Source organism: Merops nubicus, unplaced genomic scaffold (assembly GCF_000691845.1).
Source record: "Merops nubicus isolate BGI_N331 unplaced genomic scaffold, ASM69184v1 scaffold16294, whole genome shotgun sequence".
Taxonomy (NCBI): domain Eukaryota; kingdom Metazoa; phylum Chordata; class Aves; order Coraciiformes; family Meropidae; genus Merops; species Merops nubicus.
The window spans coordinates 40,695-55,227 of NW_008602428.1; the positions used below are offsets into that span (position 1 = coordinate 40,695).

The 14,533-nt window shown below is 36.3% G+C and overlaps 1 protein-coding gene across 1 annotated transcript in view; it reads left to right on the forward strand.

Moving 5' to 3' along the window:
- ATAD2B (ATPase family, AAA domain containing 2B) overlaps positions 1–14,533 on the forward strand; it is a 71,396-nt gene that overhangs the window by 40,608 nt on the left and 16,255 nt on the right. The window contains exons 18-24 of the mRNA XM_008938363.1: positions 1,509–1,695; positions 2,357–2,542; positions 3,119–3,254; positions 3,557–3,753; positions 6,516–6,675; positions 10,265–10,387; positions 13,797–13,934. Of these exons, the coding sequence (XP_008936611.1) occupies positions 1,509–1,695; positions 2,357–2,542; positions 3,119–3,254; positions 3,557–3,753; positions 6,516–6,675; positions 10,265–10,387; positions 13,797–13,934 (1,127 nt within the window). The remainder of the gene's footprint in view (positions 1–1,508; positions 1,696–2,356; positions 2,543–3,118; positions 3,255–3,556; positions 3,754–6,515; positions 6,676–10,264; positions 10,388–13,796; positions 13,935–14,533) is intronic.

Sequence of the window (14,533 nt, forward strand, 5' to 3'; positions counted from 1 at the left end):
CTTCAGTATATGCAGCTGTTTGTATGCATTCTATAAATGATGTGTTCACCATTTCTAGCATCTGTTTACATTGTTTTTCATGGAAGGTTTTAGGAAAATGGGAATTTAGAAAGTGTGAAATTTGGATGAGTCCTGTATAAATTGGACTGGCTACAGTAATCAACAATAATAAACTAACATTTCTTTGTTAGGTATTAAGAGGAGTTTCAGACTACTTTGTGTGATGGGCTCTGTGGCAAGTTTGCTAGATGAAGAAAATGAAATTAAGATAACTGTTCAGTAGTAGTACTGTTTAGTAGAGCCATCTTGTGGAAAACTGTTAAAAGTTTTCTGCTAAAGAGTGATACCAAACAGCTTTTATGGAAATCTAAGCTTAAAAATAAGGATTTAAGTTTGAGGTATATAGTAAAATATTTTAATGCCAGATTTAAGCTTCTGTTGTGAGGTTGGGAAGGGGGAACCCAAAACCAAATCAATGATATATATTCATGTGAATATGTGTCTAAATAAAATAATTGTGAAGACTTTGTTTATTTTTGTAAAGAATGTAAGCCTCCCTTAATCTAGTTTTTCTGAGCATTTTTGATTGTAACTTCCACCATCAGAACTGAATAGCCAAAGATCAACAATGTTCATAGCTGTTACAAAATATTTAATGTGAAATAAAACCAGCCAGTCTTGTTTTACTGTCCATGCCAATTGATGTGCAGACAAAAATGCTTTGGTGAGAAAAAAATGCAAATTAATTTTAAAACTTTATTGTTTCACAATAAATTTTCTATACGTGTGAGAGACTTTTAATAGGAAAACCTAATGCTTCTCTGTCTCACTCATCCCTAAAACAGGGAGAACACCCTTCCTCCCAACCAAACACAAAACCCCCAAAGTCTTTGTATGGAGTCCTTAAAAAATAATTTTGCCTTTGCAGTTTTTCTTCTAAAATCTTTCTTCTCTTGGGAAATCTACAGAACAGAAGTGTATGGATATCCTATAACAGAAGATGAATTTTATTCAATTACACTTCAAGTCGTGTTTCTTAAAGTATTGAAATGTTGTCATTCTTGGAAATCTTAGGTAGCAACAAAGGGATTGACCTCAGATTCCTGAAGCTACTGAAGAGATACTTCAGTAGTTAGTACTGAACTAGACATGATTAAATAGATATCTTCACTGGAAGCCCATTAGGTCTTTTTATATGATCGAGGAATTGGTTTTAAATAATCTGGTTATAATGAGAGTTTTAATGAATTTAATATGTGCATAGCTTTGCACAGATAAGTTTGATTTAAATTGTTGTGAAATCAAAGCCTAGACAAAGGTTGAGTTCTTGAGACTTGGAGTAGTGTGGAGGTATGTAGTGGGGATAGGTGAATCTTTATAGGCAACTGTAGGAAACCATTACCCACTCCTGAAAGCCTTTTGGTTTCTGAAATTCCTTATGGTGTATGTCCATCCATTGATAACATTGAGCATGTTAATTGTATTTTGTAACTGCTGTTCTGTTGCAGGTCAGCTTATCACCAGCCAACCTCTTACAGACCAAGATTGCTGCTGTCTGGAGACAGAGGTTCGGGTCAGACTTCGCACCTTGCTCCAGCACTTTTGCACACTCTTGAAAAATTCTCTGTACACAGGCTAGATCTGCCAGCACTTTATTCAGTCAGTGCCAAAACGCCTGAAGAATCATGTGCACAGGTGACGTTTAAGATTCTCTTGTCATGAGTAAATTCTGTATTTCAGATTAGTTGCATCAGTATAAAGGAAGCTAACTAGAATGTAACTTAAAAGCCAGGTTTTCATGAGCACCTTCTCTTTTCCTGGCTAAAAGGAGAAGGGGTCTCTAGAGGGTGACTGATCTCTCTCTGCTGACTAGTGATTGTAATTACATTTTTAACTTGCCCTCTCGTTCACATGCCTAATGTCAAGTTATCTTAATCTGGGCATTCTGATTTTCATTTTATTAGCTTTTGACCGAATCTGTGGGCTGTGGTCCTAGGATTGTTTACTTAGTTGTAAATGTTTTGGGTTTCGAAACAGTTTGGGGTGGATTTTGCATGGATTGCAAACCAGTTTAATTTTCATCTTGATTGTTCCGTCTTGGCAAGGTTTAAAAACCTCTATGACAAGTAGTTGTTTTGTAGTCTGTCTCCCTAGCACATAATGTAAAATAATTGAATGATACAGCTAACAATCACAAATGTTTGTTCAGAAAGCCTTTATCATTATATAATTTCATATTACTGGAATGTGTATATAAAATACCACAGTCATTGCCTTGTCCACAGGAATTATGTTTCTCACAGGTGATAATAACCATTACTTTCTTAGTTTAAATACCACTGTTTCTTTTAATTAGATCTTTCGTGAAGCTCGAAGAACAGTACCAAGTATTGTTTACATGCCTCATATTGGTGATTGGTGGGAAGCTGTCAGTGAAACTGTGAGAGCTACTTTTCTAACCTTGCTGCAAGATATACCATCTTTCTCCCCTATATTCCTACTGTCTACCTCTGAGTCCATGTATAGTGAATTGCCTGAAGAGGTAAGTTTCTTGTGGGAGGATGTGTTGTTAGGGAGGCATGTGCCCTTTAGAATGTTTTGATCCTGTGAAAAGTTTGTTTTGCAGTAGTTTTCCAACTTAATTTAAAATATGTCAAACTAAAAATACATTAATTGTTTGTAATGTTCTTCAGTGAGGAATGTATGTCCACACTAACAGTTTTTGTAATCTCCATGCCACTTTGCTGAGAAGACACAATTGTTCATTTTGCCAGTTGTTCTTTTTGAGAAATTACTCCAGTAAAATGAAATACAGTTGTAGTCATAAGGCCTGACCTTTAGATTTACATCTTCTGAGGCTCAGGATAGGGGAGAGGATTTCTTTTTGTCAACATTTTCTTTGATTTTATTTTTTTTTTTTAGCTATTACAGAAAATTCAATGAGTATTACAGGTATTTGTTTTCCATAGGCTATGTATGCAGCTTTGGGTAGAGTTTGCTGTCTTGTCTCCTGTGGCTAATTTTGGAAAGTTTGTGGCTAGTGTTTTAATATATATATTTTTGAGTAAGGGCTCAGTTTTCATATGGCTTTTGTATGGTTTTTGTTTTTTTTTTTTAGGTGAAATGTATTTTCAGAATCCAGTATGAAGAGGTTTTTTATATTCAAAGACCAAGTGAAGAAGACAGATTGCGATTTTTCAAAGGGTTAATTCTCGATGAGGCAGCAATGCCCCCACCAAGAAGGAAACAGGCTGGTAAACTAAGTTACAGTAAACCAAATAATAATGTGATCTGAATGTTTTATTTTGTGATATTTTGCTTTTTCAAATGATGCGGGTGAATGACAGTGTAATTAAAATTTGATAGTGTTAGTGCACAGAATAAATTGTGAGTTCCAGTGACTGGTTTTGGAAAACAGAACTGTAGGGTTAAGGATGCGCTGCTGCTTAGACCCGTGGAGCACATGAAATATATGATGAAATTTGGAGGGGCATAATCCCGAGAGCCACGGTGCTGTTAATATTTCCATTGTCTGACTTGGTGTTTTTATCCCTAGCTCTTGGTGCTCTGGAAGTCCTGCCTCTGGCCCTGCCGTGCCCTGCCCGTGAGCTGTCGGAGGCGGAGAAGCAGCGCATGGAGGACCAGGAGGAGAACACGCTGAGGGAGCTGCGGCTGTTCCTCAGGGATGTGACCAAGAGGCTGGCCACAGACAAACGCTTTAACATCTTCAGCAAACCGGTGGATATTGAAGAGGTCTTGTTTCAGTAATGTGCAAACAATGAAGTTGAAACAACTAGTAAAAGAATAGGAATTTTAAAAAGAAAATGGATAAGTTAATTAGAAAAACAGATGTTTCATCCATGGTCTTTCCAATCTGAAATGCTGATTTTTTAGCTGGTGAGATAGTCACAGCCTCGTCAGTGTTACAAGGAGCTGGAGCACCTTCTTTGCCTTGTATGAGTGACCTATTGACAAACCTTGTGCATTCCTGTCAATTTTATTACTGAACTCAGCATTCAAAAATGCCATCCTTCCTATCCCTACCAGTGCTCCTGAAATGTTTGAAACCATAAATATAATTCTGTAATAAAAGCTTTTAAAATATTGTAATCCTAGGCATGACAATATTGGGAAAGTGATCTGTGTTCTGCAATGTATTCGGCATTAATAGTATTGTTAAGTAATTTCAGCAGTAATGCTTGTGGATGCCATTAATCACAGGTGGTAGCACATTATAAGGCATTAACTGGTCGATTATGGAGTGTGCACACCTAACTGATGAGACAGTTTGATCTGCAAATCTATTTTCAGGTGCTGTTATATGAGTAGGGTTGTGTTCGGTCTGACTTTGAGATAGATGCTGGCCCACTGCATAAAAAAAAAGAGCTTAATTGCTTCTGCAGAGAATCATCTCTTTTGAAAGACCTTAAGAGATGAGTATGTGATATAAAAAATACAGCACTGTGAAGAGTAGATTTGCAGTGTAAATTCCATACGGGATGGGCATGTTTCTTTTCTGAGGCCATGCAGTTCTCCCTTAATTAGAGCTTTTCCATATATTTGGTTGCTGAATGTTTTTGAAAGACTGACAAGAGCTCCTTAACATGGCAACTTACAGTGTGAGCATGGTCTCAGCAATAATTTTTATTATAAAACTGCTCAAGAGATCCGTTATTGTAGGAAACTCTTCATACCTGTAGTAAAGGCAGTTTCTTTCCCCAAAGAACTTGCACTCTAAACTTATGTGAATAAGGGCACATAGAGAAAGAACAAATTACTGTCTTTGTTTTGTAGATGGAGAGAATCAGAATGTGAATTTGTTATTTAAAGGCTTCCCAAAAACCCTGCTAATATATCACAGCACTAGGAATTAAATGTAATCCTTTTCATCCCGCCTGGTGCATTTAGGCACAGGACTATTTCCTTTTCTACAGCAGTCTGCCTGCTTGACTTTCTTTGAAAATGTGTTAAGTTTGTTCCACTCCTACTTGCGTGGCAGAGAATGCTGTGATGTGATAAGGGGTTTTGTGACTAATGCAGCAGCGGTGTTTACAGTTTCCAGGGAAGATTCTCTGATGATGTGCTAACCAGAAAAGGAAGCCTGTTGCTTGGCTTTCCAGTCACTGAACCAGTTATGTTTCCACAGAGGGAGACAAAAAGAGAATTTTGCAATTTTAATTTTTCATCAAAAGTTTCCATGTGTATATTTAAGGAATTAGGTGATAGACTGCTGTCCACTGAAGTAAAGCATTAATGTTAGCTTATATTGTAATATATTTTTCTATGAATGTCTCCAGATAATTTATTAGGAAAAAAGATTCTCACAGAGCTGTTACAGCTTGATCTGAATGTGTATTTAACTCTTCAGTGTTTGGGCAGCCACCATCATATGTGGGTGATTTCAAAAGAAAAAACACAATATGATTTCTGAGGCTGCCAGTATTATTAATTGATTGTGATCTTAATCACGTTGAAATGTTCAAGTGTAGGGTTCTATTCCTTGAGCTAAACAACAAATTAATAGTGTGGTGTATGTGTGTTTTTTTTCCCTTGGTGACCTTTGCTACAACAGCTGTGTTTGAGACCCTTATGGTGTTATTTATTATGTTAAATACTTTTTAGTGTACCCTAGTGGTTGCTAAATCTCTGGTTATGAGCTAAGCTCATAATAAGCCATGAACTATGACATGAGGCTTTCTCTTTAGACTGCCCTTCTGTACAGTCAGGTTAATGTCTTCAGTCAATAAAACCTGACTTCTTTTGTTGAAAGAGTGATTGAAGAAACTAATCAATAGAAGGTATCTAAAAGCTGATATTTTGACTGTTCAGTTTAATGAGACCTTTACCTACAAGGTAAACAAAACATGGCTTCCTTAGTTTTTCTCATGTTTTGAGTTAGGCTGATTGGTTTTGCCTTTCTCACTCAGTACAGTGTTATAACACTATTTAAAAAGAAAAAATCAGTCTCAATAAAGTAAAAAATTTATGTTAAAATATTTTTCCTCAAAAATAACATTAAATTCATTTTGAAAGATAAATTGTTCTGCTGAAGGAAAAATAGCTTTGGAAGTCGTATGTTTTATTTTAGTCTGATAAAACATTTTTTCAGCATAATTTGTTTAGAAATCAGAATGTTTAGTTTAATGTATTAGAGCTAAACATGTGGAATGAATAACAGTATAAAGATGTGAAATTGGTAATGTTCAAATGGAATGCATATGGTCCTGTGTAATTTCTGTATGGTCTTTGTTTATAGGTTTCAGATTACCTTGAAGTTATCAAAGAGCCAATGGACCTATCAACAATAATAACAAGGAAAAAGAGCTTTGGAAGTCATATGTTTTATTTTAGTCTGATAAATTATGCTGAAAAAATGTTTTAGAAATCAGAATGTTTAGTTTAATGTATTAGAGCTAAACATGTGGAATGAATAACAGTATAAAGATGTGAAATTAGTAATGTTCAAATGGAATGCATATGGTCCTGTGTAATTTCTGTATGGTCTTTGTTTATAGGTTTCAGATTACCTTGAAGTTATCAAAGAGCCAATGGACCTATCAACAATAATAACCAAAATTGATAAACACAACTACTTAACAGCCAAGGATTTCCTAACAGATATTGACCTGATCTGCAGCAATGCATTGGAGTACAATCCAGACAAGGATCCTGGAGGTGAGGACCTACTTTGTTTTGGCCTATCTAAACTCAAAAGCTTGGTATTTAATCCACGTATGTGGTTACTATTCAGACATTTAAATAAGCTGCATGCTATGTGGTAATTAGGCTAAGCAGGTCCTAAGGGTCTGTGCTTTTAGTATTCTGAGGCATGTGGTGCACTGGGGGACATTATAAGAGCAGGAGAACTAGAGCAGTCAGAGTTGTTTTCTAATAGATTAGGTTTTGTGCTTCCTTTTCAAATTTGATTGCTCCTTTTCAGTGAGTAGACTTTGTGTATGCAACAAAACCCCAACGTAATTTGGAGAGCTCTGTAGAGAATCCTGCACACAATCTGGCAGTGGCCTGCTTTATTGCCACGGTGGCTTAGAACATGAAATTAACACACAGAAATTAAGAGCTGTGTATTTGGGGATAGAAATAAAACAGGATAAATCATCAGGCAAGGAAGTCGGTTGCACCTGATTAGGAGGTATTGTCATGGCAAAATGTGATGGGATGCTTTCAATTAAAATGGAATTTGTAGATTGAAATGCACATGAAAGCTTCTCATGCTCAAAACTAAGGGAAGGACATCTGTGTACTCTTTGCTAGGGCTGACTGCAGTGCCAAAAGAAAGCTTTTCAACTGGCAGCTTCGAGAGTCACCAGTGAAACAACACCAACAAAGCACCCTTGCAGTGTAGTGTTTAACATAGGTGATACCTGGAAATTGGGTCCATCTACAGACATAGTCCAAGGTGTTAAAAAGTTTGTCATTGAATCTTGTGAAACTATTTTACCAGGCTAAGGTGTGATTTTTTTTCTGTATGATTTTTTTTCTGTATTTGTCTGGCATCTTGAATTTTGGGTTTTCTGAGGCACTTGTGGATGTCTCACGTGTGGACTAGGTACACCATGGTCTCGCCAAGTACTTAGGCTTGATTTTCATGTTTGCCTTTTGAACCTAGTTCAGATCTGTGGAAAATAGTTCTTCAATGATGATATGCTTTGTTTTACAACTAAAAAAAAAATACGTTGGTAAAACACAGCAAAAGGTGTTCTCTGTCCTTGATAACACACTTTTGAGGACTTGTAATGCGTAATTGATGTGAACTGCTCAAAGCCTTGATGGACACTTGGAATTCTGAGTGTCTTTGAAGAATGCCTGTTTAGGAAATGAAGGCTACGAACCAGTGTATGTTTGAGAATTATTCATGGGCTTTGGGAGAAATTAGCATTAATATACACCCTTTGTTCACATTTTTAGGCCATTTTGATATGTGGGCTTGGTTGTTTAATTCTAGGAAATGTAGTCTGAAGAAGTTTTTTTAAGTTTTAGAGCAGATGTTACGGGACTACAGAATTCTATGGTCACATCTGCTCAGGATCGTAAACAACACAAGTCACAGATTCAGTGTGGCAGAAACATAAAATAGCAAAGACATCTTGGGGAGCAGATAATGGCAGAAGTTTGCATTGAGCTTGTCCAAAGACAAAAAGTCATAAGAAATTTATTTAGGGAACCAAAACAGGGATATTTTTTGGTTTTCCTTGGTGTCAGGACTGAGCTGGAAGAAACCGATCTGGCTGTTTCTAGGTTAAGCTTTGGACTGGAGTTTCTCATCATTGAGTAGGTGATGAAAGATAGTTCTGTCCTCTGTGTTGTCAACAACTGATGATGTATTGCTCTTCTGGCATGCAAGGTCTTTTGAGCTGTTGTATGACTACCCTGCTGAAACAGCACTTCATGTCTATTCTAAATAAGCATTACACGCGTTCCAATGCATTAACTGAGTATTAACCTGTAAATGTTCACATTCTTTAAAGTTGGGCATATCTGCTTGCCTCTGCTTCCTGCTTGAATTTGCAGAAGAATCATCATGTACCTGCTTCTATCCTGTCATTCAGTTGGAAATGCAAGAGGAGTACCAGACTAGCTAGTTTGATATGCAGTACAGATATTCAAAACTGGCTGCTTTGGTCTTTTTTGTTGGGTGGTGTTTTTTTTTTCTTTTCTACCCTGGTACTTTGTTATAAAATTTGCCTCTCTCCCTCCATTGCTTGACCCAGAAATGTTCGTAAAGGCATGGAAACAACCATTGGGTGTTACACATAATAGTAACTGCCTCTTGGAAGCTTGTTTGTGGGGAGGTCTTGCCCGTCACAGAGTATGAGGAAAGTAGTAATTCAAAGAAATAAACTTTATTTGTTTTTTCTTTTTTTTTTCCTCCCCCCTTTTTTTCTTCTGCAAGGGCATCTTAAACTTTACCTGACCAACTTTTTAACATCTAATATCACTAAATTGCTTCTGTAAAGAACGCAGTGTGTTTTTTGTGAACATAAAATATAATGCTTTACAAATATATATGGGTAAATATTTCTAGTTTGCAGTCGATTTAAGTGGTGGTAGATTTCCTCAGAAAACATATGTAGATCTCACTTGAGCTGAATACTGTCTATTCTTTTTCACTCAGCAGTTTTTCCAGCTGTAAAATATGTTTCTGGAATTACAAACCTTGTTTAATAAATGTTCACTGATGTTCTTAATTGTTGTCTTTAGTGATTATTCAAACAGATTAAATCTGCTAACTGTAAAATATGTTGTCGACATGAATGTTGATGTTTGCTGGTGAAGTTCCTCCATCAGCTAAGAAAAGTAATTTAGTGTTGTTGAATTGACAGATGAAATGCCTGCACTAAAAGCAGACAATGAGTGTTGTAGGTTTCGTTCAAAAGCACCACATATGGATTTACTTAAGTAACAATAACTTTTCAAATTTCAACAGCATTGGAATAACTTCTTTTGTACATTTCAAAGGTATGGGAGCTGGTCTTCTCTGAAAAAATGTTTTTTCATGAGTCACATTTAGGCTTCCAGCATGGGCAATACTTTTTGACCTGTTTCACACATAGAGATGAAAATATAGTAGGCTCAGGGCTTGTTTCTTGCCAGTTTTTCTCAGTGGATTAAAAAGAGAAATTGCTGTTCAATATAAGCAATGAAGTAATCTGCTTTAGCACGATTTTGAATTTTCTAGCAGTTGTTAAATAAAAATTAAGCAATAATTTAAAGTTAAATAAGAACAACAGGGGACAAATATAAGCAAGACAGGTCTACCTTACAGATTCTGGAGATGTCCAAATGATTTTGCAGGCAGTATAATTGTATGAATGTTCCTAAACCCCAGTGGGTAAATTAATTCCTGGACAAGTCTTTTGTTACTTTTGGGACTCTCTGTGCTGTACTCCATTACATGGTATAGACGTGCCTGCAGAAGCTGGTACACTTGCTGATTCCAGCAAGTTTCTAAGGATTGCAGGTTGATTTAGATGTGCTCATCATTCACTGTTTGCATTTGTTTATAAATGCCACTATTGATTAAAGTAACAATTTGTACTTCTGAAAACTCCTATATCTCTTAAATAGCTGGGTTGGGACTTTTGAGTGTGGTATGTTATTGATCCATCTACATTTTCATACATTTGTTATATTTTCCAGTTACTTCTGTCTATATCAGTGTAATGTACAGCACAGAACTACATAAAATGGTAAAGAATTTACAGAACTGTGGTAAACTTAACAAGTATTCTTTCCTGTTTTCTAGATAAAATAATTAGACATAGAGCTTGTACTTTGAAGGACACTGCTCATGCTATCATTGCTGCTGAACTGGATCCAGAATTTAATAAGATGTGTGAAGAAATCAAGGAAGCAAGAAGAAAAAGAGGTATGTTCAACTTCATTTATCATAACACAATATATGGGATAGAAAACAGAATTTGCAAACGTCCATACAAAATCTGAAATTTAAGATGAAATATAGAATGTTTGTCAGGCTCAGGCAGTGTATGTTCAAGGATGGCTGAGCTTGAAACTTGCCTGCTTTTGCCAACAATGTGAGCTGGTTTAAGGCACCATCCTTCTTTGCAACAGAAGGGTATGTTGCCTATTGGTACAAAAAAATAGTGTTTAAATTAGTGCAGTTATTTTCAACTTATAGTCCATAGACCTTCAAGTCTGTGGACAGCTTCTGAAGTGACCAGGAAAGGTAATCAAAAGCTCAGACATATTCCCAGTATGGGAACAGGGCTCTGTTTACCTTAAAGATTTCGTACCTCCGTGGAAAATTTTTCAAGTTACGAAAACTGGAAAGGGTTGCAAATCACTGACCTATAACATCAGAACAAAATTTCATGTGGATTTAGGGATTACTGATTTCGATAATTCCAGCTTTGCCTTGGCAAGTTGTTGTCTGCTTTGCCTCCTGCTTTGGTAAAAAAAAGCATTATTTGGGTTTTAGGTTGAATTTGGCTGGCCTTACTTTACAGCTGCTAGTACTTAAAATACTCCTATCACTAAATTGAAGACCCTTTATTAATAAATTTCTTTGAACTATGGAAGTATCTGTAGGCTTTCTCTTCAGGTTTAAACAGATAAAATTCCTTTTATTTTCTCATTCAGTCGTGCACTTTTTTGTCTAATTCTGTACAAGCTTCCAATGTGTGTCTTGAATTGTGGATAAGAGAACCAATTGTAATTCACTGTTGTAAAATAGAACTAATATAATGCTTTCATTTCTCCTCTGTACTTTTCTATTAGAAATATAAGAATATTCACAGTTCTGGCCTTAGTGTCACACCGTGAGTTATGCTCAGTTAATTATCCATTATGAGTCTCCCATGATTGTTAAAGGTTATTGCTTCCGAGGTTAAAGTAACCATTTGTAAGAGCTCTTTGTTACAAAAAGTGACTCTATAGGTTGTGAGTTCCCCCTTGCAAGCCTCCCAAGAGCTAACTGGAACACTGCCCCTTTCTTTGGTGGCAGTGGCCAAGTAATACATATATCTGGGGGCAAAACCTGCAGACCTTGTTGAAAGAGGTGGCTTTTTAGAATAGTTAAGGCTGATGGTGTCATTCAATGAACTTTTTAAATCAGAAAAAGAAGATAGTGCTGGTGTCAGTTGCTAATCAGTGAACTTTCAGGTATAGGTAGGTGGAACTACCCAATGAAATCGTGGTGAATTGGACAGCCAGCCTTGTTGGCTGAGCAGTGTATGAGATAGCAGTGGGGAATTGAACCCTTAAGTACTTTTTAATATCAACAAGAGATGCCCAAGCAAGACCTTAGATGAATGTTGAGACTGAAGTCACAGTGAATGGCTTCGCTCTGTGAGGCAGGCTTGTTTATCAGCTCAGAGTATCCTTAGCTTCTCTTTTCATCTTCCTCTAAAAGTGCCAGGCTGGCGTGTGTACAGTCAGATGGGGAAAATGGGGAAAAAAACCCAACCAAAAGCACTGTTTCACTGCATGTATTTCCAGATTTATCTTGATAAAGAATCCTACCTTAGAGCCTTACCAGACTTAGAGTTCTTAGCTTGCCAACAGCACTCCTGTGAAAGAAGAGCAATAAGGTTCAGGTTTGTCATGAGAAACTAATCGTGGTTGTTGGACTTGATATAAAACTTGTGTTAATACCTCCTCAGAAGAGGTCAAGGTAGTGTTGCAGTCACAGATTGAGTCAGAGTGGGTGGCTGTGGCCAACAAATAAGAAATTTATCTTCTGACCAAAAGAATGTTGCCCCATGGTTAGATCTTGGCCAATATTTTCTTGGCTATACTTGGAAATACTTCAACATTGCACATGAAATTTGGATAGAGTCAAGTGAGTTGATCTGCATAAAGCTTCTAATAGATTGTGTGGAAATGTTATCAAGTGTTTCTGTCTGGAATCACACAAGAATTTGGAAGGCAAGTGACATGTACTGTAGGCTTTTTAATCTTTACCCAGTTAAAGCCATTGATTTTCTGAGTTGTGCCATGTATTAGCTTGTAATTTATTTCCAGGATACTGAAGATGAGGGTACAGGCTAAAAAGCTTCATATCCATTTTCTTCACAGTTCTCTTGGCAAGTTATTTAGCAATCTTTCTTACTTTTAAAATGGAACATGTTTGCTACATCACTTTTTTCCACAACTTTTTTTTTTTTTGACAGATCTGCCATTTTTATTTAGTACTGAGACTGGTGACCAGTCAAAAAAGTACTGCAGTGTAGCAGAATAATAAACTGTACAATGAAATTAGTGTCTAGAACTTCAAACCAGAATTTCTTGTATTACTGAAATGAAGTGCTGTTGAAAGACTGTAAATCTAAGGATAATAAATTCTAAATTGGTAAATAAAAAAAAAAAAAAACAACTTAGATTAATGGAATTTGCAGCTTCTTGTTGAAACCAGCACATACCAAGGGCGAAGTGGTGGATGTTTCAGGTCATTAAATGTGCTTGATGTGCAGTTAAAAATATTTGTAACGGTACCTAGAAACTTTGGCTGTAACTACTGTTAGCTGAGAGCTCCTTTGTGAATCTTGTGATTTCTGCATCTGTCAGTTTTAGGGTTTCTTGTCAGCTCTTGGTCACTTGGTTCTGGCTATCATGTGGTATGACATTTTTGAGGCTGTTAAAATGGATGAATGGGAAATTCTAATTCACAAATATGAAACTTAAGAGATTAATTTGTCTTTAAAACATGCTTAACTAATATGAAAGTTTGCATTTTTAGAATTCAATTAAAACCCTCTTGAAATAGTAGAAGCTGTGAGATGAACTTACATTACAGAAAGCATACTGGACCTTTTGTTAGAAGCAGAGTTAGATTGCATTTTTCTTAATCTGAGAGCTCATATTGACTCTGAAATGGATCCATTTTATGTAACGTAGATCATGGTGACAATACAAGGTTTTTATTCAGTATTCTTTTTGATATGGCATACCGTGCCATTATGAATTGCCATGTATTATAAATTGTCTTCTTAAAATTAGGAAAAATTGAAACTGCCAATAAGAATTTGCTTTATAGAGGAAATAAGTCTAGAAGAGTGCAATCTTTAGGGACCCAAATGTGAGAGGCAGTAGTATTCTTCTAGGCTGTCAGAACTGACAGTTCTAAGACCATGCAACTAGTAAATTATTTTGTTGGGAGAAAACAAATATTCTTGATTCTAATCTGTTTGGAATGTTCAGCTAAATATTAATTGATACGTTCTTATTGCAGGATAGTATTCCAAGTCTGTTTTTAAATTCAGTAGTTTTATGCAGCTCGGTTTATTTAAATAGGTATGGTTATCTTCTCTATGCAGGCTTATCAGTAACAGCAGAACAAATAAATCCTCATGGTTCTACTGTACGGAAAACAGAAGCTAGAGTTGAAGAGGCTTTTCGGAACAAACAAAAACCCACTATGGCTGTGTGGCCCAACTCGGCGAATAAATGTGCATGTGAGTACCTTGGGTGGTGATTGTGCAAAATTAGGGGTACGTCAGTGGCAGACATTTCACACGTCTCTACTACTGTTTACAGTTGTTTCCAGAAGAAATTTTAGGCATGAAATACGTGGAACTGTAGGAAGTACTTTTTCTGACTAGATGAAATCTCTGTGCAAGAAGCTGTAAAGAAGCAGGATTTCTGGGTTTATGATAAGGAATAACTGTTTTTCCAATGTAATATGGGTATTATGTTTTTCTTTCTAAAGGAGTATTTTCAGTATAGGACAACTCTGATCATTCTAGAAGTCAGAGAGATTGCAAACTTAACTGTATTTTCCTTTATGGCACCTGGTTTTCAACAGTCAGTACCCATTATTGGAGGATGTTAAGATGCTTTTGCTGCAGCCCACTGGATTAACCCAATTAAGTGAGCAGAATCTCTAGAATTGTGATGACTGTGGTGTAGGTAATCAAATGCACTGCTAATTATTTTCAGGAGCTGATAGCAACGGGTAAATACACAACAGATATTTTTTGTTAGAAATAAAACAAAGACTAAGAAAAAGTTGAGTATGAGTGATATACAGATACTTGTGTGTGGCTTTCCTGCT